Below are 26,508 nucleotides of genomic sequence, written 5' to 3'. Positions count from 1 at the left end.
AATACCACTCGGTTTTTTTTTTCCATACATTTTGCCTCTTTTTGTTCCACATTTTTGCCTTTTTTCCACTATTGTTTGCCACATTTTGCTTATTTTGTCATTACATACTACCTGATTCATCTTTGTCAATTTTTTGGCCACTCGACTGCTTTTGGCACATTTTATTTACTTTACACTCTTTTATTGCCAAGTTTTTGCTACTTTTGGTCGAATTTTGGCCACCTGTTACCATGTCTGCCTGCACTCGCTCTTAAACCCCCGGCAAAAAAAAACAGACCGGACCGGCCCACTTTGGGTCGATGGCGGCCCATTGGGACAATGCCCAGAATGCCAGGTGGCCACTCCACCTCTGCACACAAATAAGGCAAAAGACTCACATTAGAAAAAGTATTGATATGCGTTGCAAAGTAGAAAAAAAAAACATCCACACACACATCACACAGCCTGCATACTGACAGTTTATTGATTCATAGTGATTGTTCAGCTTGAACAAAAAATGAGATCAGAGGTGCAAAGACAAGTACAAGTAAGTCATACATAGAATACTTTTTTTTTTGTTTTTTTTTTTTTTATATTAAAAAAAAAAAAAAAAAAAAAAAGTCATACATAGAATACTGAAGTACAAGTAAAAAAAATAGCTCAATTAAGTAGTGCTTAAGTTATTTCTGGTAACATTTTGCCACGGTTCCCTTGCATACAGTAAACAACTCATGTAGAAAATTAAAAAGGAAGAGACGAAATCTTTCACTATTGGAGCAAAATGGATTTTCCACAAAGGCATCTGTATAAAACAAAAGGTTTGTCAAAATGTATAATTCTTTAAAAAATAAAATAAAACAACAATAAAAAAAAGTATATCTATTGAACTCTAAAACAGTGCCATGCCAAATGTGCCATGTGGGTAACAACATAATAGGTAGAAACACCAACCTGAGCTGAAGAAAGCGGCTGGGTATTGACCAGAAATGGCATGACTAAGAACATATGGATTGTGTTCAATGTGCCTTCATAAACTCATCATAAACTTTATAACGAAAATAAAAATAATCACAAAAAATTCTAATTTATTCAGTAATAGTTGGGTGTAGAAATATAACCAAATTACTTCTGTTAAAATGTACTTAAGTACAAGTAAAATTACTGATTTAGAAATGTACTCAAAAAAGTACCCATAAAAGCATCTCAATTACAGTAATGTGAGCACATTACTTTCACCTCTGCATGGGATCTACTATCACAGATATTTGACAATTCTTGCTAAATTACCATAGATTTGACTGCATTTATTGCTATATGCACCTTAGTCCTGAGGAAGGTAAATACTGATTATTGGTGCAAAAATATCACGATATATTGCGATATTCTACCCAGTTCATATCAAAATTAAACATAGAGATGAAAAATCAAGTTGCTGTATGTGTTCATCAGAAGATATTGATCATTCAGAGGACAAATTGAGTCAAAACTTTTTGCTTCAAAATATCATATTTATTATTATTATTATTATTATTATATCTATGGCGCCATCTACCGGAGTGGAGTTGCAGAAGTGGCACAAGGTTTTTATGTACAGGAGCAACATGCCCAGTAGTTAGGCTGCTCCGCTGAGAAGTGACAATGTCTCGAGTAGTAGAAAACACACGTTCACAAAAATGTGAAAAACACAATAAGAAAAATAGTGATTAAATATCTGAGAAAGAAAAAAAAACAGGTTTTTCTTTTCTTTAAAAATCGATAACATTTTTTTTAATTCAAAATCGGCACCCAAAAAATCGCGATATATCGTGAAATCAATATTATTTCACACCCCTAATGATCATTCACATTTTAAAAGTTTCTATCCACATTAATAACGATACAGTAGGTCCAAAAGTATGAGCACCCCATTCATTTAAAAAATCTACATGAAATTTGCATCTCGCACCCAATATGGATGAAACGCGGCAAGATAATTGGAGAAATAACCTGACATAACGGAGTAAAATACCATATAGATCAATCGATTCAGAACAAATATATTCATTCTAAAAGTTATACCGATGATAAAAAAGATAGGGATGTTTTTTAAACTGATCTAGAATCAGTATATTCATCCCGTTCCCCTCCAAAATGTAATGGAATCTTCCATAGCGTAAGGTCTATCTGTGCTGTCAAAATCTGTTAAATACTTTTGATGTAAACCTGATAAAAGACAAACAAACAATTTAATAAACGCCAATTAAAATAATAATTGTAAAAACTTTTGAGTATTACAAGATATTGAATTATGTCATTCAGTAGAGAGGAGGCTTGTGACAATGACAAGAACGACTGATTGACTCTACCCAAGCTTTTAGAACAATCTTCTGTGTACTGTGGTGTCCTCACACAGGCTTTGCTGAAGTTCTCTGTTTAATCTAGGACCAAGAATGATCTTCATTACACAAAATTCAACAATACGAGGATAAAAGTTTTATTTGAACGGAACTAATTGAAGAGTTTTTCACAGCTTGGAACAACAGTAAAAAGATCCAGAGCGGTGGGATTTCTAACAACAACAGTGACAAAGATAAACAGGGTCATGGGCCAACAAACAGGGAACGAGCAGCACACACTTTACAGTGGTCCGACTCCACCTGTGTGTGATTAGCAGCAGTAGTTCCCGTCAGAGAGGCTGGACCATGCCAGGCACTGACTGACTGACTGGGAATCTGCCTCACATTCCCAACATGGAACAAACAGTTCTCCAATCCACAATTTGGGAAGTACACTGGGTCACCATGGAAACTATACATAGGTTCAAAGTGTGGAGTAAAACTGCAACAATTATTAGGGATGTCCCGATACAACTTTTTCATTTCCGATATGATACTGATAATGTAGCCTTGCGTGTCGGCCGATACCGATATTGATCCGATATCAGCACGAATCATACATTCTTTTATTACTTTTTTTCTTTCCTAAAAAAATAATAATTACTTGTTTTGTCGTGTTGAATGTTAGAAAAGGCTTGATAAAGTGATGTTGCTCAAACAGAGAACAATAGTCAGCAGCAGTAGGTATGAGAAAAACTGACCCATTCATTATTAACCAAATGGTTACATACATTTTAACCTTCAACATGATATCTACAGTATTCTACAATTGAATAAAATAAATGAAAAATGAATTGGGGAAAGGAAAAACAAAAAACACAAAAAAAAAAACGAAAATTCGGAAATTTAAATCCGATATTCGTTTTCAGGCTGATATCGAACTGATATCCGATATCAATATCGGACAGGGACACTAGCAATTAGCATTTCAATTGATCTGCTTCACGCCAATGCAATTGGTTTGAAAGGGATTGCTCTATTACCATATTACTACTCATGCATTACCAACAATAATGCATTTGGGATATTAAATGATTAATTGGAAAAAGTGGCAAAAAGAACGATATCCAGAGGTGAAAGAAATGGATTACAAGTGCTCACGGTACTGTAACTGAGATGCTTTTATGGGTACTTCATCAAGGCATTTTTTACATTTCAAGTCTGTTTAATCTAATGATTTGCATTTTTATTTATTTATCACACAACATTTGCACCAATAATCAATATTTACCTGTCTCAGCACTAAGGTGCATATAACAATAAATACAGTCAAATCTATGCTAATTTAGTAAGAATCATCAAATATCTGTGATAGTAGATCCCATGCAAGTACTGTCATTAAGTTGTTTTTATGGGTACTTATATATATATATATATTATTTATACTTATTTATTTTTAAAGTAAAGTAATTTGTTGCATTTCTACACCCAACCGTAACTGAGTAAATTATTATTTTTTAGTTTTAAAATGATCAATGGACGTTGTGAAACTACAAACAATGACAATAGTCAAATGCATCACATCATAGCTGACCAATCAGATTAAACGTAATGCATGGCGCCAAAACAGCACTGAATGCCAGTTGCTTTTAACATTAGCTGTACTCTGAGAATTTGATTTATTTTTAATTTAATTCATTGTACATTTTGACAACCCTTTGTATTTATACGGATGCCTTTGTAAAAAATGTCATCTCTCCCTTTTTGAGTTTATACATGAGATATTTACTGTATGCAAGGGAATCGTGGCAAGATTTATTACCAAATATAAACATGGGGTTTGAAAGTAACTAGTAACTTTTACTTTGAGTACTATTTAATCGAGATACTTTTTACTTGTACTTGAATATTTTGTGTATGACTTACTTGTACTTGAGTACAATTTCAATCAACTAACAGTACTTCTACTTGAGTAGAATGTATCAGTACTCTTTACACCTCAGGCGATATCTGATTATGTTTTCTATGATTGTATTTAGGGAACCTCTTGGTCATGGTGTAGGATGCATCATTAACAGTTACAAAGCTGTGAAAGTCACACAGAGAGGAAGGTATAAAGAGCCAAGAAGGCAAGATGGTAAAAGAAGAAGCTTGAATTATTCCAGAGGTGAATTATGGGGTGAAGAGCAGACACGTGATTGGCTGAACAGATTGAAAAGGGTGACAGGAGGAATAAAAATCACATTTACCGGGTATCCATCCCGTCCAGCCTTGCCCTGGTGAGGTTAGACAACGAAGCATGAAGCACTGAGACATGTCTACACATTAAACTCACAGCTGCATACAGTCACACACATTATTAACCTGGAAGGTCAGCGCCGCGCCGCGCACCATTGCTCGTGAATCGAGATGGAACGTACTAAATGTTATAAAGGACTGAGGCTGTTTTCAATGATTCCTAATGAAGCTAAAATAATATCTGTGATATGTGCAGAATGAAAATGGCTTCATAGTCATGCTGAGTTTTTACGACTTCTTTGATTATGAATTCCTCATTCATTTACGTCAACAATAAAAAAAAAAAAACCTGGTTTGCTTACCTACAGCAAACCAGGTTAGTTCAGTAGTTTTACACCATACCAAATGTTCCAGCCAAAAAACTACACTCAGACATTTGGCCCTGAGAGATTTATACTCGTGGCACAGCAGGTGTGTCCACACCTTCTCTTCAACTTTATAGGATAACGGTTGTAGGAATTTAAATGTGTTCATGGGAATTAAACGACACCTTGTTTTATTCTTACTTGGCCAAAAAGAGAGACAGACAAAACAGACCATTTCTGATAGATGTAACCATTCCCTGAGTTTTTTAACACATAATTTAAACATGCTGGAGACTGTAAATGCTTTCCATGCCAGAAAAATGTAACAGCAGTTTATATTTACATGTTAAAAATACATAAAAAAAAAAAAAAACACAACTAAAGAGACCAGCTGTTGTCTTGTTCACACTTAAAACCCATGTGTGTGTGTCTCTATCTTTTTGGTGCGTGAGAACATGGACTTAGTGTTATTTTCTATGGTTTCTGATGGATAAGATGTGTTATTGTTCAATACAACCTGGATGAGATGAATCTGTACTTACAGGAAGCCCTGCAAACAGAAAAGAGGGACACAATGAGTCAGAAGGTTAAGCGTTATCCTTCAGTGACAAAAAAAGCATAGTGACATCTAGTTTGTACAACAATCAGTTTCTCTCTAAAAAAACGCTACGGGACGGAAAATCTATGCATGCAATGTGGTTCGTTAGTTGATGGCGGTAAATGACCGCTCAAATGTGAGCCAGAACAGATCCAATAAAGCTGCTGCCAATGCTGTTTGTGGTGTAGCCGTTATGATAAACAGACTTCTGAATAATGGCTCATGTCTTGGATTAGATTGTGAAGTCATTTCAAGGCCCGTACTTTAGTACCAGTGGGTTTGATGGAAGACACAAAGTCAAAATGTCGTGGTGTGCTGGTGAACTGTGTCACCCCCAACTACATCTGAGATGTCTCAGGTTGGGTCTGTCTGATGACTGAAAGTCTCAGCAGCAAAGTATACATTCTGGTTTTTGTACGATCAAGAAAAAACAACAGCAGGGATTAAAGTCCTCCTGTCAGACTGAAAGGTTTTAGTGGATTATCCCTTTAAAAGAAACTGTGAGAGTGTAAGGCAGAGGGCACCAAAAAAAAAAAAACACATAACCCCTTACAAAGCCCAGTAAAATATTTAAAGTAGTTAATATTTCATAATGCATAAGCAGCACAAAAACAGATTAAACACAGTTTTTTTCTGTAGAAAAGCAGCACCGAGTACCTAAAGAACCACTATAAATAATTAACAACCACACACTGTTGAGAAAATTGTGAATTTGTGATAAAAAAGAACAACAAATAAACTTGAAATCACAAAAAAGTAAGTAGAATTAAACAATGTGCATTTTGTGAATAAGATGTTAGTGAGGATGCATGTGAGACCGGTGTCATGTACTGAGTGCGCATCGTACTGAGATTGTATATGCGCATATATGCGCATGCGTGCACATGCGCACTACCGAATAATTTATTTTTGCTAAAAAAAACAATGATTCACTTTTGTTTATTCTTCATTTCATAGTGAACGGACACATGTTTTATTTGTTTACTGGATTAGGTTAGGGTTATAATCTCAGTACGGAGCTAAACTCAGTACATGACAGGAGAGGATATCTTCACAGAGTCAGCTTTTATTTTGAAGGGTCAATCTGCAACCTTTACATTATCAGATTTTATTTAAAAGGGTAAATCTGCAACCTTTACATTATCAGCTTTTATTTTAAAGGGTCAATCTGCAACCTTTACATTATCAGCTTTTATTTTGATAAGATCCCTTTGGTCCCTTTGCTGGCTCTTGATTGGCTGGTGACACATCAAAGGAGCCAGCAGCCATCCCTGTGTGATGTGATGTCTCTGTTCTGATAACAATTGTTCAACTCATTGCCATGATAATTGTTGCTATGATTGTTGTTGCCATGGTAACCATTACCTGAAACTGAAACCCTTCCTAGTCACTACAGTTAATCAATTACCCTTAAACGTACAAAAACTCCAATAATAATAACAATAATAATAATATTGAGCCTTCAAATATTGATTCAAGGCTCCCAAATAATTAGTGAGGATGTGTAAAATCCTCACTAATTATTAGGGAGCCTTGAAATCAAAAAGCATCTAAACGTGCGTCCATTCTAGGTGAGCAGTGAAGGAGAAAAAGAGGAAAAAAGTTTACGAGGCTAAAAAAACCAAGTTAATCAAGTTTAGCTGCGTCTAGACGCTTCAATGAGGACCTCCAGGGCCAGACACTAAGGTAAACAAACACACTGTGTCTCTGGAGACACACGCACACGTGTGTGTGTGTGTGTGTGTGTGTGTGCGCATTGTACAGACTAATGAAAGTAAACAAATGAAGAGAATTCGTGTGACCTGGTGGAAAAGATGAGACTTTAGTCATTTATTGATAATTCACTTTTTAACATTTCACTGCATTTTTTAAGGACTTTCTTAGATGCAGAGAATAAAGACACCTACAACTTCACCAGCCTTCAAGGACAGTCTACTCACAAACCCATAATCCATAATAATGCATCATGCATGAATCTATATCTCCATCCAGACACTGACACTCTAACGTGAGTCCATTCCCCACTGAACCTCCTCAGAAGGCCTTCTAATAGTAACACACACACACGCACACACACACTACCCATCTGGAAAACAACTGTGTTTAGTCCTCTTCCTGATTGTCTGTGGAAACAGCAGACCTTGGAGGAATCCTCATAATCTGTGCTGATCAAGATGCATTAAAGTCGTATACACAGTATTGTGATTAATGTCCAAGTGTGGTGTTACTCTATATATCTGTTGTCAACAACTCCATCGAATACACCATAACAGTAATCAACGTTGTCCAAACTGCGGCACTGGGTAAATCCTGCACATGTTGCTGCACTACTGTAAATATTCACCGACACATGAAATTTGGAGCTTTGTTTTCAGTGATATTTTTTTATCTGTGTTTTAAAGGAAAGTCCTTTTTTAAAGGCAGCTTTCAGATTTACAGATTTGTTTTGTTAATTGTTCACTTTTTATGTGAGTTAAATAGCAGGGAATGTTTCTTTTACTCTGGGTGCATAGATCTTTTGAGACACCCCTCGAATGTCAAATCTCTCAAGCACTGCTTAAATCATCAAGATGCAAGTTTTAATCTTAATGTTAATAAATTTATTAAATTATTATTTATATTTGCGGGAGATTCATCTCTTGTTTTTAAAATCTATTTTTTCTTATCATCAAGGTTTTAAAAAACATGTTTATTCACCTGTATTCACTATTACATCTATATTAGAAGTTATCTTCCTTATTTTTGTTTTTGGCTTATTCTCCTGTTTTTTCATAAACATATATATTTTTTTATTATATCACTTATTTTGTTTTGTGGATGAAGCACGGTTTGGTGGGAGTGGATTTGTGGATTAATTATGACATCTGTGTACTTTTTACTCTCTAAATGATGGACAGAGCTATGGGTAATTGTACATTCCGCTACAATATGTCTCAATAAAAGGAGTTAGGTTAATTAAAAAAACGGAGAATAGTTTTAGAATTAACTTTGGTCAGATGAGCCGTAAATCCATAAAATTGTTCCTTAGTCAACAATGATTCAGAACGAATCTGGACGTTGACTCATTCAACACACATCCTGCCTCAACCCCAAGGTTCGATAAAATCAGCTCGTTGTTGTGGCATGAGTAGTTGCAGTCAACACTGAGGAGTAAAAGCAAGTCAAAAGACCCAAACCGAGTATCTGCTCGATCTGTCACGGCCCGATGTGTCCCTTTGGTTTCATGATGTGTGTTTTGTGGTTTGGGTTGAGAGCGGCACCAGAATGTTGGCAGCAGAGACTCAAGTTCAGCTTGAACCAGAGCAGCTGCTGCTGCTCAGAGGGAACGACCGACATCTGGGCAAAGTTAGCGCAACCACATGGCTCAAGTTTACGCTGTGCTGGCACAAATGTGGATGGACGGGCAGAAGGGCCACTTTTAGTACATAATGGAGCTGCTTAACTTATGGATTCATGCAATAGCTGCTCTCTGATCCAACGTTGAGAAAAGTGATCCAGCGTGTATTGAAAGAGTGAGTGTTCAGATGAAGCAAGTACTGCTCTTTACTTACCGGGTTCCCCTCTTCGTCCCATTCGTCCACGTTTACCTGGAGGTCCTGTTGAAATAAAACAAAGATTCAAATCAATGACCAATGACTTTAATCACAGCTGCATAAAAGAGTAGTAATCATTTGATGTTTATTCGGAATTATTTATTTCGGACATATAGTGATATATTAAAAACTGAACTAAAGAGTGGCAAAAACCCAGAGTTCATGGATGGATCATAAATACAACAAGCTTGTCTGATTCTACAGTGAGACCGCTGTTACCTGCCAGCTTTCTGCTAGCGATTGAGAAAACAGCAGGATTTCTGGATGAGAACCAACAGGTAATGTAGGCAGAAAGTGCCTTTAGCCTCTGTTCTTAGACTTCATCCTGCTGCAGGCCATGAATCACCCCTTTGGGTCTGCATGGTATTCATCTCCAGAGCTACCGATATCGATGACTCAGCACCTGACACACACACATATTTGCATACACAGAGGAACTTGTTGATTGCCAGTCTGTTTGCAGATCGTGTCACTGCTGTCATGCTTGTATAAAGTAATACCCAACCCATCACATGAATGCACTTTAGATGTTCGCTCTAAAACTTCAACTTCTAGCCTCAAATACACGTAATATCGCTTTATATGTGGGCATCACCATTTTGGGGATTTTACCCAATCATGTCATTAGGATTACTCTTCATTTTCACAGTACCAATGTTACTCCATAGAGAAATAGCAATTCAGTCCCTGAACTTTATGGGTTATTCCTAAGAAGACCAGGAAAATTGCAAGTAATAAATCTTGACGTTGCTCATACCAGGAAACAAAATATCTGACTTTGAAAAAGTTGGTCGATGCATCATCTTATCATGGATCCAAATCTATATATTTTTCTTTGCAACATGCATTTTAAAGCATGCTTGTCAAAAGAAAAGGTTCCTTTAAAATAAAAGACAAGTCCAACATGAGAGACATTAAGTATTTGTTAATTTTTTAACAACTGTCCACGACCCACTTTTGGGTCTCGACCCACCAGTTGAGAATCGCTTGTCTAAATGACATACCTGTGCTGGTGTTGGTCAAAACATAACATGAATTAAGCAAGTGGGATGGTTTAAGACCCTGTGATATCGAGGTCTTTGAGAGCGCTAAGTTTTGGGGGGTTTATCCCTGGATTTGCATAGACCTCCCCCTTCCCCGCCTCTGTCTTCCTTGGGGTGGCACACACTAAAGGTGCGTTCACACCGTATGCAACTGAAGTGACTAGATTACATTCAAAATCAATGTAAATGACACGACTTTAAGAGGTCCTGCGTGACCTAGTCACTCAAAGTCTTTAAAGCCAAGGCAGGAGCCACTCCCTCCCGCTACAGTGACACGGCTGCAGCGGGAGGCTTCCTCAATTTACCGGGGCAAAATGAAAGAGGTTAACTTCTTGAATAAGTCTACATTCTAAGTGAACTCATCCTTTAGTAACTCCGTAAATTGATCACTTAAACAGTACAGCGACAGTCACATTCGGTAAGAAAAACAATGACAGACTTTCACTAAAAAGTTTTCATCAGGTTGGGGGTGGAGTCCATGGGTGGAGTTACCAGCGGGGGGAGGGTAGTTTCTTTCACAATTTAGCTTGTGACATCACAAACTTGAAACGAAGCAATTTTCTCTGTTTTATAAGACTTACACAGACCACAAACAAATGACTGGATGGATTTATTTCACATTTTGTGTGCTGGTAGACACTCAAGTTACCTCATATGTGAACAAACTAAGCTGCAAAAGTGGATTTTTCACAATATGTCCCCTTTAAGAGAAGCGTGCATTAGTAAGAGTCTTTTCTGACTCATATAAATAAAGCTGTGAAACTGCTGCGGTAAAGAAAAATTAATCCACATAAATCATTTCTTCGAAGCTAAAAGCTATGTGAAGAAAGTCTCTACTTTGTTCTTTAGTGATGCAAATGGAGGAACATTTAATTCTGAGCAGTTTCAAAACAGATGGACTCCTTTTGCTAAAAATGATAAAAACAACAATAGGCCCAAGACGGAGACTTCAGATGTCCACAATAGCTTACTTGATGAACAGATACAGTATGTCTGGTTATTATTTTCTTCAAAGAGTCACTTTTTACATTTGGAAGAGTAAACTTGGATTAAAGCCTGTGCTTTTTACCTTTTACTTCAGTTCAATCATTGTCCCCACATTTGATCACTGGTATCTGCCTGTCTACTTAAGTGATGGTATTTGTACCACGTACAATGCTTCTCTCCTCATGGCTTTGGAAATAGTCCTTGAACTAAGACCTAAAACTGTGAGATTACTATTACTTACTGCCAAGTTCTTGTTATAGAAGTAAAACCATTATGTTGCGTGCAGCACTTTAGGAGCATGACTTTCTTTCTGTACTTCTGGAAGTTCCTAACGTGTCTAGAAGTAGAACAGGAGGCAGAGCATTCAGCTACCAGGCTCTTCGCCTTTGGAACCAGCTCCCAGTCTTAGTACGGGAGGCTGCTACTCTCTCCACCTTTAAGGCTAAACTCAAAACCTACTTATTTGTTAAAGTGTATACCGTATAATAGCGTTAACCTAACCACTAGGAACAAAACTCTAAACCTAAAAATAGGAACTAAAAACTAAGATTATATAGTAGAACACCATCATTATATTCAAACATGATCCACCATCTACACATAGCTCTAATGGGCTGCAATGGGTGGATGTCCAGTCAGACACAGTTGTGCCGGGTTGTAAACAACCCCCCACTTCTGTACCTTGTTGCATTACCCATCATACTGCTCACACTGCTTCAGACCATTTACACTGATGTCCACCCCATGTATCAATACGTGTGACCAGTATAAGACGAAACTTTGTCTGTAGAGGTAGCATTTCAGATCATGGAGGATGCCGCAAGTTTAATGTTAACCCAACCACTAGGAACGAGTGTATCATAGTATATCATGTTTTTCCTGCAGACTGTGCCTTCTCCTCACCCTCCGCTCTCTTATCACTTTCAGGTGTCTTGATGCTGGAGCTGGCAGTCCTGATCAATGGTTCACGGCATAACTAGTCTGGGACACTCGGATGGTCTATCCTTCTCTGAACTTGGTTCCGCTGGAGATTTCTTCCTATAAAAAAGAGGGAGTTTTTTCTTCCCACTGTCTCTAAATGCTTGTTCATGTGGATCTCGTTGGGTTCTTTCGTTCTTACTATGGACTCTATATTTTAAGCGCTTTGAGATGATTTTGTCGCTAAATAAATAAAGTTGAATGGAATTAAATTGATGGGTCGGATATGAATACCAACACATAAAGCTAATGTGAACCTTTCCCCATACCTAATGACCTAATGTTGTGGTTCCCAAACTTTTTCTTTTGTGCCCAGTCTTGCAACAAATTTCAACAAAATAGCTAAATATTAATTTATTGAAAAAGGCAAAAAATATTTGACTATTCTTCAAACCTCATAAAAAATAACAATCACATATTCTAGCACAGTAATAATAAAGATAAACATATTTTTCTGTTTTTCATACTCAATATTCAGCAAGGTGGGTCTCACACCCCCCTTTTTATGGTGCCCCCTAGTTGGGGAACCACTGACCTAATGTTTCGATTTGATGATTTGTGATGAAATCAAGCAATTGATAAATTATTGATATTGACTGTTTGCCTGGTATTTTTAAATTTAACACCTGAGAAAGTCATGTTTTCACCCACTTTATACTGCAACTTTCAAGTTGCTAAGGTTACACCCTTAGTTGCTAAGGGTACACCCAAACTTACTAATTGAACACATACTATTAAATACTAAACTATACCTTGCATATTATTTGTATGTCCTCTATGACTGTCCTATCCTAACTAAACCTCCTTTAGAGTTACCACAAGGGAAGGGAACAGGCCTAATTCTTCTGTTCTTGTTTGATAATACCAATCCTACCTCCTTCCTGCGTGACACTTAGAAACCCACCAGACTCCTGATGCAAAGTGGCTTTGGCTTCATACATGTTTTTTCTATTGTTATTATTGTAAAAGTCTGATCACTTCCTGACTGCCAGCCTTTCAAAGAGGGCTGAATCACACACTTTCACCTCCTCCCCATGGGTTAGGGTTAGGGTCCACTTCTCCCATTTTACCGGTAATAGGTTTTCCTCCTTCATGCAAAGGGAAGAAACTATTAAAGGCTAAAAAGATTAATCAAAGTGTAAAAGAGGAGTTTTCATCTGAATATACCGACCAATTTGAACCCTTTATGGCAAACTTTACAGGTGAAGAGATCTTTTAAATACTTAACAAGTAGAAATAGTGCGGCTGTGAAGCCATTATACAGAATCCCTTTTAAAATTTGGTTGAAACAGTTTAACACCTCTACACCTCAAACACAGATGCCAGCGAACACTTAAACTTTGCCAGCCACTGCATTGGTTCTAATGTTTTCCATATTTTAAAGGGAGTCTCTCAGCCTCCACGGCTATAAACTGCTGTGGGGAGATGTTTTATCATTTTTGAACAACAAAGAGCTAGAGGGTTTCAGCGGGAATACAGCATGGATGTTGGATGACAAGTTGGAAACAGGAGAAAGAGGAATGAATAACAAAGCAGCACGATGAGGAGAGCAGGAAATAAAGGATTGGGAGCAGAGAAAGAAAAACTACTAAACGAATGTGTCGATGATTGAATCCAGAAGGTATAGATGGCAGTGACACAACGAGTGCTGCATAAATGTGTCGTTGGTTAGGAGAGATGAATGGATGAATGCCTTTACAGGCATTGGACAGGCACATTCACTGGCTATTCAAGCAGGGATATGCTTCATAAGTTACGGGTCACCACGGGCTGTGCTTGCTGCACTTCTATATAAGACGCTAAATAGTGGTCGATTGCCGAAAACGGGAGGAGCGGCGTCACAGTGGCTGAAATGTGGATGAGTGATTAGTCCTGAGCGGTAGAGTGAAGTGGGAATGGAGTTGGGTGATGACAGGCTTATGTAGGACTGGATAGACTTGTGGAATTGATGGGAAAACCAGTGGCGCTGGAGATCGGGGACGTGAGTAGAAGTGGAAGTTTTCAGATTCTTGTTTCAAAGAAGAGCCGTGAAGACACGGCTGCTGAGATACAGACAAATGGCCATGATGTGACAGCCGTGCCACTTCCTGTGTCACAGCGGCTTACAGGGGTCAGAAAATGTCACACCAATATAGAAGAAGCCCTCAAGGGAGAAGTTCTCCTCCCAATCATGATCTTCTCTTTAGAAGTCCAGTGCTATCAACATTGGAAAAGTGAGGATATCGTTCAAAGTATGAACACAACTGCACTTTTCTAACTGATTGGTTGTTTTTTCATAATGTAAAGCATGTGGAAGGATTAAGTAGACATAAGGGATTGAGCAAAAGAAAGAATTGGGTGTTTGTGAATACAAAAAAGAAAGATGCAGTGCTGTTGATAAAGGAGGACAAGTGCTGAACGATGAGATCATCCGTTACTTCTACAAGTGTTAGGAAACCCCAAAATGAAAAATGAGCATACTCTACTCATAGAAGAGCTGGAAAAGAAAAACCTGCAGAAACATACTAAATAATTTTCGTATCTCAAGCTACATGTTTGTCACAGCGTTGATGGGATTCTTTATTCTTAACCTATTCAAGAAATACCAAAAACCCCAGACTCAAACTAAAATGATTGTTGCAGAATGCTGACATTTCATTACTGCTTTAAAATGTTCTAAGAGGGACAAAAACAAACACACATTTGACCTTTCGAGACAAAAACATTGCTCATATGGTGTGTGGAAAGTTGGAAAGCAGCTGGACCCTAAAACCCTAAAAAAAAGCAGAAAAGCTTACATCTATGAGTTAAGGTAAAATCAACCTTCCAGCTGAAATATGTAATTATTCATTGTCAAGAAGTAGACTACATTTTCTTGTGTAAAATCCATGTGACAATCATCGTCATCATCTCCGAACTCTACCCAATAGACCAACATACATATTGCACACATCTTCCATCTGTCCTGTCTGTTTCCTGTAGCCGTAGTCCAGCTTGATTTAGCTGCTGTGACATTTCTCCCAAAGTGATCTCAGTGGGTAAAAAAAGCACAGTACTGGTGAATCACTGCTCCCACAGTCACTTTTTTAGTCCTTACTTTGTTTAACCCAACGACCGAGTGCAATAAAGGAGCTAACTGAAAATAACTACTTGAAAATGTACAACCACAGCAAAACGTCCATCAATCCATCTGTCAAGCCACAGCCAACACATGCACGTGCACAAAAACTCTCCTCCTGTAACAGAGAAAAGTGTCATTTGGACTAAAGGACTGTGAAAAGTGGGGTGGGCGAGTAGATAATGGCGTGAGTCAACTTTCCATGTCAGCATCTTCATTATTTCTCAAATCCCATGAGTAGATTTGCTTTAATCATCATCATGATAATTAATCATGATTATGGGAGAAGTGGTGGCTTATGTAAATTATAGAACATTGAATCTAACGTCTAATAAGGTTTGACCAAATTTTTTCTCTCTTTATATTGCCAAATCACTGATTCTTATAGCAGTCCATTCAGAAGAATAAAAACCCATTGAAATACTAGTTTTAATATAGTGTCAAAGACAGCAAGAGATTGGTAAACCTATTTAATAATAGAAGACAATCAAGGGGATTTCCTTTTTGTGGGCTTATTTTGTATTCCCACACACAGCGACAGCTGCAAAGTGTCTCTGGATAAAAACAGTGCAGTTCACCCTCGCCGTCCCATGATCTGTCATCGTTTGCCTGTGTTTGTGAAACTTCTGCTGTTTGGTGCAGATATAAACACCAACAGAAAGTGAAAAAGGCAAAGGATGTGATTCACTGGTGGATGAGTAATTCTACAGCTGTTGTGTATTTCCCTTTAGCCTGGGTCAGGATGGGTTCATGTCTACAGTATTTAGAATAGAATAGAATAGAATAGAATAATAGAATAGAATAAAGTTTATTGCCATTTGCACATGCCAAAAAAGAACAGGTACAACGGAATTTTTGTGCATGTCCCAGAGTCAGATTGACATTCTTTTTTTTACAAACAACAACAAATCAGTATAAGTAAAGGCGCAAAAACAACGAACGGACATAAGTATACTCAACAAAAACATACATAAATATATATAACCTAAATTTGATTTATATATTGCACATAGGAGAGCGTGACGTAAAATTGTCCAGCACGGGGGATTCATTTCTCATTGAAAGAGTGCAGTGGTATCTGCCTCTTTAATATCCAGTGCCACGAGCCTGACAGCAGCTGGGAAAAAGCTGTTGTGGAAGCGGGCTCTCTGAGTGCTGATGCTCGCAGGCCTGTGGTGTCTCAAGTTGTAACCTGACTCCACCCACTGGAACTGAGTGATGCTTGTCCTTTAAAATGCTCTGTGCTTTTCTCCTGCTGCGCTGTGTGAAAATGGTGTCCATTTATTTAGTTTACCAAAGGTTACATTCTGACAACTGTTCCTGAGAAGACAATAGAAATGATTAAATGATCAAAATTGCGATTCACACAATTGCACCAACTATGATTAACTAACAAATGCTCACAAAAATCCACATGCGCTCCCATCCTGGATAGTCACTGTGTTGCCAATGATGTTTCAAAAGCCTTTATGAATTGTCTTCAATTTTGTGTGAAGAGGAAAAAAACTCACATCAGTTGTAGATTGATGAGATCAACTCAAATTGGACAATGAGAGTCTTATTACTCTACTACACCAACTATAGAAGTACAGATGTTTACTGTTAGCGGTGATGCACATACAATAATAATACAGTGAGGTAGGAGAGCCCATGTTTCACAGTGTAGCAGTAGCAGGACAGCACTTCTATTAACACTGGTAGGAACAATATTGGACGAAGGAGGTTACAGGTCAGACGGATATTATATCTAGGAAAATTGCTATATATACACCAACCTATATACCAATTTGCCCATGTTCTATGTATTTTCCCCCAATACATTTATAACACCTTCATCTTTCCAGTTATTTATAGCAATTCAAGTTGTGCAAGTCCAATGAATAAGTACTGAACAGCCAGAGGTTTAAAAAAATAGATTTGGTTACCCAAAACTGAAAAATAATGTACATTTCAGAATGATACAAATAGGCCTGTTCTACAGCAATGAAGGTTGAATCAGCCTTGAAAGCTGGTGCTACTAATTCCTACAGGTGTTCCAACTTTTCTTGGTTACTTCCAACCCCACCTGTCTGCATAAAAGCAGTGTTGGAACACACTGTGGTACCAGACCCTCATGAGCATCAGGTGAACAGTAGTGTTCATGAATTCCATGATCTCTTTTTCAACTCAAATTGCTTATTTGTTCTATGCTTTCATTTCAGAGTGCAATGACAACAATAACCTGAATCATTTTCAGTGAAAAACTGGAAAGAGTGTGGTGTTCTAAAAATATCATGGAATGAATAATAGGAAATACACCTTTGATCAGGAATCAAACTCCTGACAATGCAAAATGAAAACGATAATTCTCAAACCAAATCCTGACAATATCTCTGTGAGAATGATGTGTTGTCTAACAATTCATTTATGTTAACCAATATATACATAATAATTCTGAAACAGGGCTGTTGGTAGTTTTTGCAAAAAATAAAATAAAAAAAATCACACAGAAAACATTGCAGTACGTGTCAACCCAAGACAACAAATGCTATATTCGATGCAGGAAAACACCTATCCATCCATCATTTTCAGACCCTCTTTGTCCTATTTGAGGGTCGCGAGGGTCTGCCGGAGCCCATCTCTGGCTTATGCTGGGCGCTAGGTGGGGATGCACCCTGAAAAGGGTGCCAGTCCATCGCAGGGCGACATTCATTCAGACAATCACACTCCCATTCACTCCTATGGGCAATTTAGAGACAACAGTGAACAACAATCAGGTTTTTGGATTGTGGGAGGAAATCGGAGTACCCAGAGGAAACCCACGCAGCACGGGGAGAACGTGCAAACTCCACACAGAAAGGACCCAAGTCCACCCCAGGGCTTGAACCCAGAACGTGATAACCACTAAGTCACCGTGCACCCAGAAGATATAAAATATTAAACTATTGATTAATATATAGTTGAGCAAGCATTTTAGATGACTCCAGGGGTAAAACTAGGTAAAACATATGCCTGTAAAGAAGCAGCGTTGGCCTTTTCACACAGCTAAAGTAGCAGGATGGGAATGCAGCAGGTTTCAGAGTCAGTGTCAATGCAGCTTATGGTATTTGGAACACCAACACTGCAGACCAATTGTCCTGTTCATATTTCAGCATTTAGTGTTGCGTGTCAGCAGCATGGCTGACCTTGACCTGTGTGACACGGCATCTGCTTGTAACTGAACCTGAGTGTGTGTTTATATGAGGAATTGAGCGTCTATTTCATGCCCAGGGGAGTGTGATCAACACAAAGTTTTCCTGACTCGCTTCGTCAAGGCTGAGCGACTCTGTTGTAAACCTGTATGTGTGGGTGTTAGGTGTTTGCACCTTTATCTGCAGGACTGTTTGCTGCATTATTCATTTGCTCCTAATTGGCTTCCTCAATAGGAAAACCTGTCTGCTCTGCATTAATGTCGGTGTCCGTCATCTCTGTCGGTGTGAGTAGTGTTACAAGCCATGTGAATAGGTGAAAAGCAGACACAGTTTGCACTTTGTTGTTGATTTGTAAGGCAGGTGGTTTGCATTGAGTGTCAGGCTGGTACCGAGAAGCTGACTGGGTATTCAACGTGTGTCAGGGCCGATGAAAAGTGAAAGCAGTGATGGTTCTGCCCCACACAGAGGCAGACACAGTCAAAACAATGAGAGCACCTCTTGCAAAACACGACGAGCACCAGCCGAGCTGAGCAAATAGGAATAGATCACAACAAACTGGAGAGAGGAATAGTGAGCAGCCAGACCCCTAAAGTTTGGTCTGGTGGTTCAACCAGCTGTATTTACAAAGACTAAAAAAGGCAGCAGGAGGATATCAACCACGTTTCCAATGTGTTTAACTAACCTGCATGAAGGGAGATTCAGTTGCTGATGATGTAAACAAGAGAAAGATGAATTTTAAATAAAGTCCTTTAACTCCTTTAGTCTAAAATAACATAGTGACTCTACAGCTGGAGACAGAACATTAAAGTAAAGGAGATCAGCAGATTGTTGCTATCATTGAGATATTGCATCCCATTTGTCTGAAGAAAGTACAGTAGTTAACTAATAAAGACAGAACTCCATGAGCTAAGTAGCTTAGACTGACTATTCTCTTTTATTTCTGTTGAACAAAGCTTTGACTGGCACATAACCAGTGCCTGTTTATACATGACTAGTGGCTGGTAGTGGGAAACTCCAGTTCATGTTATAGTACAAGGTACAGTGACATTCTCAGAAATCAATGTTTTTGCAAATGAATGTCACCTTGATGCATTTCAAACCAATGGAATACTGAAATGCAAGGCGGTCTTATTGATTCTATTCGATTATATTTCTGTACAAATGCATGTACACATTCTTAAGTAAAAAACCCTAGTGACACTATCAAGGCTAATCAACTGCAGAGTATACAGTAAATTTCAAATCCTCTTTTGGCTCTTCTTTGGAGCAAACCATTACAAAACCCAAAGAAGCTGTTTATTAAAGTTTAAAGTACTATTAACTGTGGGTAACTCACCTTTCAAATGTTATTTTGCTGCATACAACATTCAAAATTCCCTCTTCGACCTTCTGTATTTTTCTTTAAAGTTTCTGTATTTGATAAAAAACACGATAACGCTCACTGAGGAAAGTGGAGCCTGTCTTGGTTTAAGGAAAAATGTAGGAATTTGCAGATATTTTAGAAGATTAAGAAAGTATTTGGGGTTTATTATGAGTTAATGATAACTCAGGTATATTTGTAAGGCTGTATCCTCAGTGGGAAAAGGTCTGCGTGACAATGGTTTGAATGGGTTGCCCCTTGGAAAATAACTCCTTCCCAGTTGCAGGCAAAATAAACTGGTGCACATACTGTTTTTGTATGTGTTTATTTATGCTGGGTGCATTGTGAGATGCCCTGCTCCTTTGTGATTCGTTCATTTGTAAAAACAATAAAAAAAAAATGTAAAAACAATAACTGAGTAACAAAATGTGACCACTTTGACCAACTCTGAGCCAAACATTTCAATTAACTGCATGTAGTTTATGGCAATAATGGGTCTATGGACTATGGTCTTTGATTTAGGTAATCACACTATTTGGGTTAATGGGAAACCACAGACGTGGGAACCCTGAATAAATGACTGAAGCCATAGCACAGCAGCTTTGGGGTTTTGTTTGTAGATCAGATCAGGTGGAGCCACCAATGAGGCTGGACCTTCCAGGAAGCCTGGAGGTGTAAAATCCAGTCCTCGGGGAGAGTAAACAAGGGGGTTAGCACATGCTGGCACACATGAAGATCGAGTTTGGACAAATACAAGAGTGACCTGACGGAGCACGAGCCGAAAACATGGAAAGAGTTTTCCTTGAAGACAGTACTGTGCTTTCTTTAAGGAAGTTTTGAAGAACGGATGAAGTTTTAAAACTGACAGGAGATAAAAGCATAAGACTTGTAAAAGTGCTAAAGTGCAGCAGCATCAGTCTGCATGGTGGTAATTTGACAAGGATATTTTGAAATGGTGGTTTCATCCACGAGCAGTCTATGTCGAATGATGGTCTGTAACTAAATAAAGTTCTCTTTTATCTTTGTATCCTTATTCATTCATAAAATGTGCTTTTACTTTGACTTTCTGGAACACGTTAGAGCTGAGCTAAGCGGGGGTGGCATGCAAGGGAACAGCAATAATCACCATGACTTTAAAACTATAGAAGTTAGTGTGTGTTCATGTGTCTGTGAGTGGGTGTGCTGGAGAAACATAAGGCAATGTGCAGGCCATTGTTAGGGAAACATGGGCTGGATGTTCAAAAGGCAGCTTTATAGTTGCTTTAACTCTCTTGGCTCTTCTAAAAAGGACTCTCACCTTCTACCTTTCATTCAACTTTAAATTCCTGCAACACCCCACGCATGCAGAAACCCAAATCACATCTCCCTCATTGTTTCTACCTCCTCCTTCACAGGTGTCTCACCTTTTGTGCCCTCTTTCTTGCCTAACTTTCACCTTATACTTCTGCTTTCTTTCTCCACCTGCTATCCTAAAACTCTAAATCAAAGGCTGCATATGGCACCTTTGAAAATTCAGAATTTACCGGTAATTAATTATTTAATTCAATACAACAGATTTCTTTTTAGTGCCAAGAAGAGGCTCTCGCAGAGTACAGATGGCTATTAAAAAGCTCACTTCTTTTCCTCCTCCAAGGAGGTAATATTTTCACAGGCATTTATTTGTTTGTCTGTTAGCAGGATTAGGTAAAAATTAACACATTTTGACAAAGTTTTAACCAAAGTTTCCATTAAATTGTGAATCTAAACTGTGAATTCAGCTTCAAATGAAAAAAAATAAAAATAAAAAACCCTATCTTTCATTATTGGTGAAATTTCAAAAAAAACATTTGTTGGTTCATAATTGACTAATCTTTAGGAAGTTGTGTCAGGTCAGTTCTCATGTACCACACTGAATGTCATCCAAATCGGATACGGAGTCCTCTTTTCCTTGTTACCAAAGACAATCACCTCCATCTTGTCATGAAGTAGTTGAAGGAAGTTTTCACTCATCCAGCAGTTTACCTTTTCTAAGCAGTCACACAACATATCTATGGGACCATAGTCATCTGGGTTCAGTGATAGATATAGTTGTGTGTCATCTGCGTAGCTCTGATAATCAACATTACAGTTCTGCAAAATTTGTCCTACAGGAAGCAAATAAAGGCTAAACAAAATGGGTTCCAGAACAGAGCCCTGAGGAACCCCACAGGACATTGGTAATCTGTCAGATTCAAAGTTTCCAATGCTTACAAAATAACTTCACTCCTCCAAGTATGACTTAAACCTTTGCATTAGTTTTCCATTTAGTCCAACCCATGTTTGCAATCTGTGCAACAAAATTGTATGGTCTACAGTGTCAAATGCAGCACTTACTGTAGATCCAATAGAATGAGAACAGATACTTTTCCTAAATCAGTGTTCAACCTTATGTCATTGATCACTTTGATAAGAGCAGTTTCTGTGTTGTGATGAGAACAAAAGCCAGACTGAAATCTATCAAATAGTTTGTTGAATGTTAAGAATTGACTCAAAGACCTTGGCCATGAATGGAAGGTTGCTGATTGGTCTATAGCAGGGGTCACCAACTTTTTTGAAACCAAGAGCTACTTCATGGGTACTGATTAATGCGAAGGGCTACCAGTTTGATACACACTTAAATAATAATTAGGGAGATTTTCAAAAGACCGGGGGGGGGGGGGTTTGGGGTGTAGTTTGCTTTTTAAAGAGAAAATGAAAGATTTCAATTTCACAGTGTTCTTTTATTTGAAAAACACATATGAAGTAAAGAACAAATTCCACAGTACCCGTGCAAATGGTAAATGGTGGTAGTAGTAGAATAAATAAAAATAAATAACATAAAATTAAACAAAAAAGGCATACATTGCATAAATTATCCATCAATCTATGCAATGTATGCTTGAAATAAAAATAATCAACAAAAGGAAAATTAAACATAGCCTATACAACAACGGCTATAACCATAACAGAAACACTTCCCTACACATGGTTGGATTTGATATTCTCCCGATTTCCTCACTGACATTGTCCGGGCGGACCATCCTTCACTGAGCGTCGTTTCCGGCCGGACAATAATAACGATTACACCTCTTCTTATGCGGTGTAATTGTTATTATTGTCCGGCTGGAAACAACGCTCAGTGAAGGATGGTCCGCCCGGACAATGTCGGGCAGAAATCAGGAGAAAATCGGGAGGGTTGGCAAGTATGTATTAAACACAAAAACACTTTACATTTTAAGTGTTTATATATATGTATTGTCATTTCTAAGTTACATGTAAGTGTGATTTAAACAAGAATAGCTAAATAAATAAATCTATATATATAAAAGCTCACTGGTAAGTGCTGCTATTTGAGCTATTTTTAGAACAGGCCAGCGGGCGACTCATCTGGTTCACCGCGTTGGTGACCCCTGGTCTATAGTTAGCCAGTATAGAGGCATCCAGTGTTCTCTTTTTTAACACAGGTTTCACAGCAGCTACTTTCAGGGATTTTGGTACGGTGCCTGATTGGAATGAGCAGTTAATTATCTGACACAAATCAGTGACAATTGACTGTACAACAGTTTTAAAGAAGTTTGAAGGTATTGTGTCAAGGCAACACGTTGATGGATTCAGCTGCTGAACAGTCTCCTCTATTGTTTTTGCAGCATTTTACAAATAAAAATTTCAATTAGCTTTTAGCCAAAGCGACATACAACACAAGGTTTGAGAAACCTGCTCAACATCCCACATTGATGACCCAGGTTGGATTTGAACCAGTGACCCTACGATTACGTCACCACTGCTCCTTTTTTTTATGATCATTTGATAAATTTTAAAGTTACATTGTCAGTCACACACATCCATTCGTACAGAAACATATGTACCAATGTTGAGAGAGCTGCCAAAGCACTAAACCTCCAATGGGAAAAACTTGGGGTTCAGTATGTTGCCCAAAACACTTCAACACATGGACGAGTGTAGCCTTGGAATCAATTTGTCTTCAACCACCCTCCTCCTTACACTCAGATCTAAGGATTTTGGAAATACCATCTGCCTCATTTCTAACTCAAGCCATCTCCATCACACCAATATTTTGTCTGACTTCATCGCTACAGCCTCCCCTGGTCGGATGTGTCGGACCTGATCAATGGACTGTTTGGCTACACTATGTTGTTCCTGGTCTGGGAACAATCATACCTCAGCACTCTGTCTTCTGCAAAATAACACTGACTTCCATAAATAACCCCCAGTGCCATCTGATACATTTAGATGACTGACTGATTGCTTAAGATCAATTTTATCGTGACACTGCTATGAAGAGCCAATCACATGGGTCACTGATTTCCACAAACAGCTCCAATTTCAAGTGAGCACACTTTGAACGCCTGTAACAAATAATACTCTTCACCGGGGCTCTTCAATTGGTGGCCCACAGGCCGTCAAGTTTTTTTTTTTTTTTTTTTTTTTAACTACAAATTTAAAACAAGTCAGAAGTGTACACTTTACAAAGATACAGAAAGGGGACAAGCAAGCAACAATCATACATACAGAAATGAAAAGAATAAATAATGTGGACAAATCAGTCATCATTCCACTTAAAAAAAATTGTTGTATATTGTAACGGTTTTATGCTTTTTTTTTGTATGAATTATGGATACAATTTTGATATTTCTTAAAATTCACACAGAAAGCTTATAAAGAGGGGAAAAGATTTGTTGAAATCACATTTTTAAATGTAAAATGTACTAAATAAAATGAACAGGTTTACAAATGAATAAACTTTGTTTTTTCCATTTGAGCCCAGAAACCAATTGAATGAATACAGCAACAAAATAAATGTGGAAGGGATTCTAGTCCATTATTGCAAAAAAACTGCATTTCTTGTCTGTGTCTAAAATGTGGAGAAATACAAATTGGTTGGATAAATATTGTGTAGGATTGTATTATGATTTTCTTTAATCCTGTTGTTACCACAAAGTTTGTAAGGCAATGTCCAAGCCTTTGCCCGATCAATGTTTGTAAAAAGGTAAAAAACTGGTCACGTTTGTACAGAACAACAGAGTGCAAAATCAGCATCATAGCGAGGGCCAGGATTTTTGGCTAAACAAACAAAAGACCTTTTAAAGTCTCTGAGAAAAGTCTTGACGCAAATGCCTTGGTAAGTAGAGGAATTGGTTGCAGATGAGAAAACTCACGAAAAAGTACAACTGAGTCCATGAAACAAATACAAATATCAGATACATCCAGTGGCGTGCACAGACATTTTGGGGGGGGGGGCAGGTGCTCAGAGAAAAATAAGGGCACTTTATGCAGCATGTAGAACTGACGGCTGCCTTATTATAGCAGTGTGAGATTTAGAAAATAAATAAACATTACAGGCACATGTTGAATGTAATTGCATATTTATTCATGTCAATATCTTAATAAAATTACTTGACCGTTGAACTGGTACAGCTTCAAACTATAGCACTGATCAGTCAGTGACGATTTCTTTGAAATGTACTCACATGGATATTTCAGTAAAATTAGTGGAACAGTTCAACTTTAAAATCTGAGCTTTAAAATGCCCTAAACAATAAAAATGACTCCTGACTATGACCTTTCATCTTCAGAGAGCTGCTCCCCTGGGCTGCCTGCTGTAGCTCCCTTTCTTACCCCCAGTTTCCACTGGAGCTGATAGGTTTCCATTTTATTCTATGTGTTAATTTTCACCGGGTCCGCTGCGGTGCGTGTCAGCTCCTTCCCAGATGCGGTAGTCCGGTGCCCTCCGCCAGATATATGCAGGGCTTCTATTTCTGGCAGACACCGGAGCACGACGCATCAATCAGCACAGAGCAAATGAAGCTAAACAGGAAATTAAGCACGTACTCCGTAATAAAATATCGGGTTACTTTTCAAAATAAAACACTTCAGATTATATTTCAAGTAACTACATCACCAAAATGTCATAATGTGTAAAAACAAATTCACATCCACTATATTGATTCCTCTCATACTGTAACTACACTGGAAACTGCAGCAACTTTGATTTAGTTCATGTTTTACTGGTGCAGTTTTATCTCTTCTCTGTTGGCTGTTGATAAAAAATATGTCTATGACAAATCCAGAGTCCAACATTCTTGTTCTCCTTCGTTAGGAACATTGACCTGTTTAACTGTTTATTGTTGTGTTTATAACACATACATTTAACCGCGTTCTCACACGATTATATAAATATTGTGAGAACTGCTCTGTCTCGTGACATCACACTCGTTCAACCGGAGTGCACCGCGGCGCACACAAAACGCAACTGGTGTGAATTACCGGATGGCGGACAGCGGTGAAATGCCGGATCGGTGCAGTGGTGCAGCGGAGACGTATCCAGTGGAAACCCTGGGTTATCCTCTCTTTTCTAGGCTATACTGCAATTGGTAAATAAAAAGAGACCAACAATATGAATAAGCCTGTTTGGTTGTATTTCAACAAGGCACAGGGCTACTTTTTCTGCAGGCAATTGGGAAATACCTGTTTGTTATTTAGCAAATAAATTACAGCAAGTGTTAATTATGTAGCCTAATGTAAACCTACACAATAGCCTACTAAATATTCATCTTAGTTAAGTATACTGACAGATTCACATGCTGTAGGATACCAGTGACAAACTATCAGTGGTCATCATCACGTCATATCTATTATTGATATTGGGTAGCGTCTAGCTTGTTAAGCAGGTGAGCAGTTGACTAATCTATGCCCAGCTGTGTGGCGTTGAGACAGGCTACTTCACAACAGAGACAAATAAATGCAAGTTACAGTATAGCTTGGCAACT

At 38.1% G+C, this 26,508-nt stretch overlaps 1 protein-coding gene across 15 annotated transcripts in view; it reads right to left on the bottom strand.

Annotated features, from left to right (window-relative positions):
• LOC114471318 (collagen alpha-1(XXIII) chain-like) overlaps window positions 1-26,508 on the bottom strand; it is a 168,898-nt gene that overhangs the window by 44,816 nt on the left and 97,574 nt on the right. For 12 of the 15 annotated variants that reach the window (XM_028460052.1, XM_028460056.1, XM_028460057.1 and 9 more), the window contains 3 exons: window positions 9,047-9,091; window positions 5,440-5,447; window positions 4,544-4,570 (listed from right to left, as the gene is read on the bottom strand). In XM_028460052.1, coding sequence (XP_028315853.1) covers window positions 4,544-4,570; window positions 5,440-5,447; window positions 9,047-9,091 — 80 coding nt within the window. The remainder of the gene's footprint in view (window positions 1-4,543; window positions 4,571-5,439; window positions 5,448-9,046; window positions 9,092-26,508) is intronic. The other 3 variants (XM_028460055.1, XM_028460054.1, XM_028460064.1) reach the window with 1 other exon arrangement.

This window comes from Gouania willdenowi, chromosome 10 (genome assembly GCF_900634775.1).
Source record: "Gouania willdenowi chromosome 10, fGouWil2.1, whole genome shotgun sequence".
NCBI classification, from domain to species: Eukaryota; Metazoa; Chordata; class Actinopteri; order Blenniiformes; family Gobiesocidae; genus Gouania; species Gouania willdenowi.
This window is presented reverse-complemented; position numbering and strand designations above follow the sequence as displayed.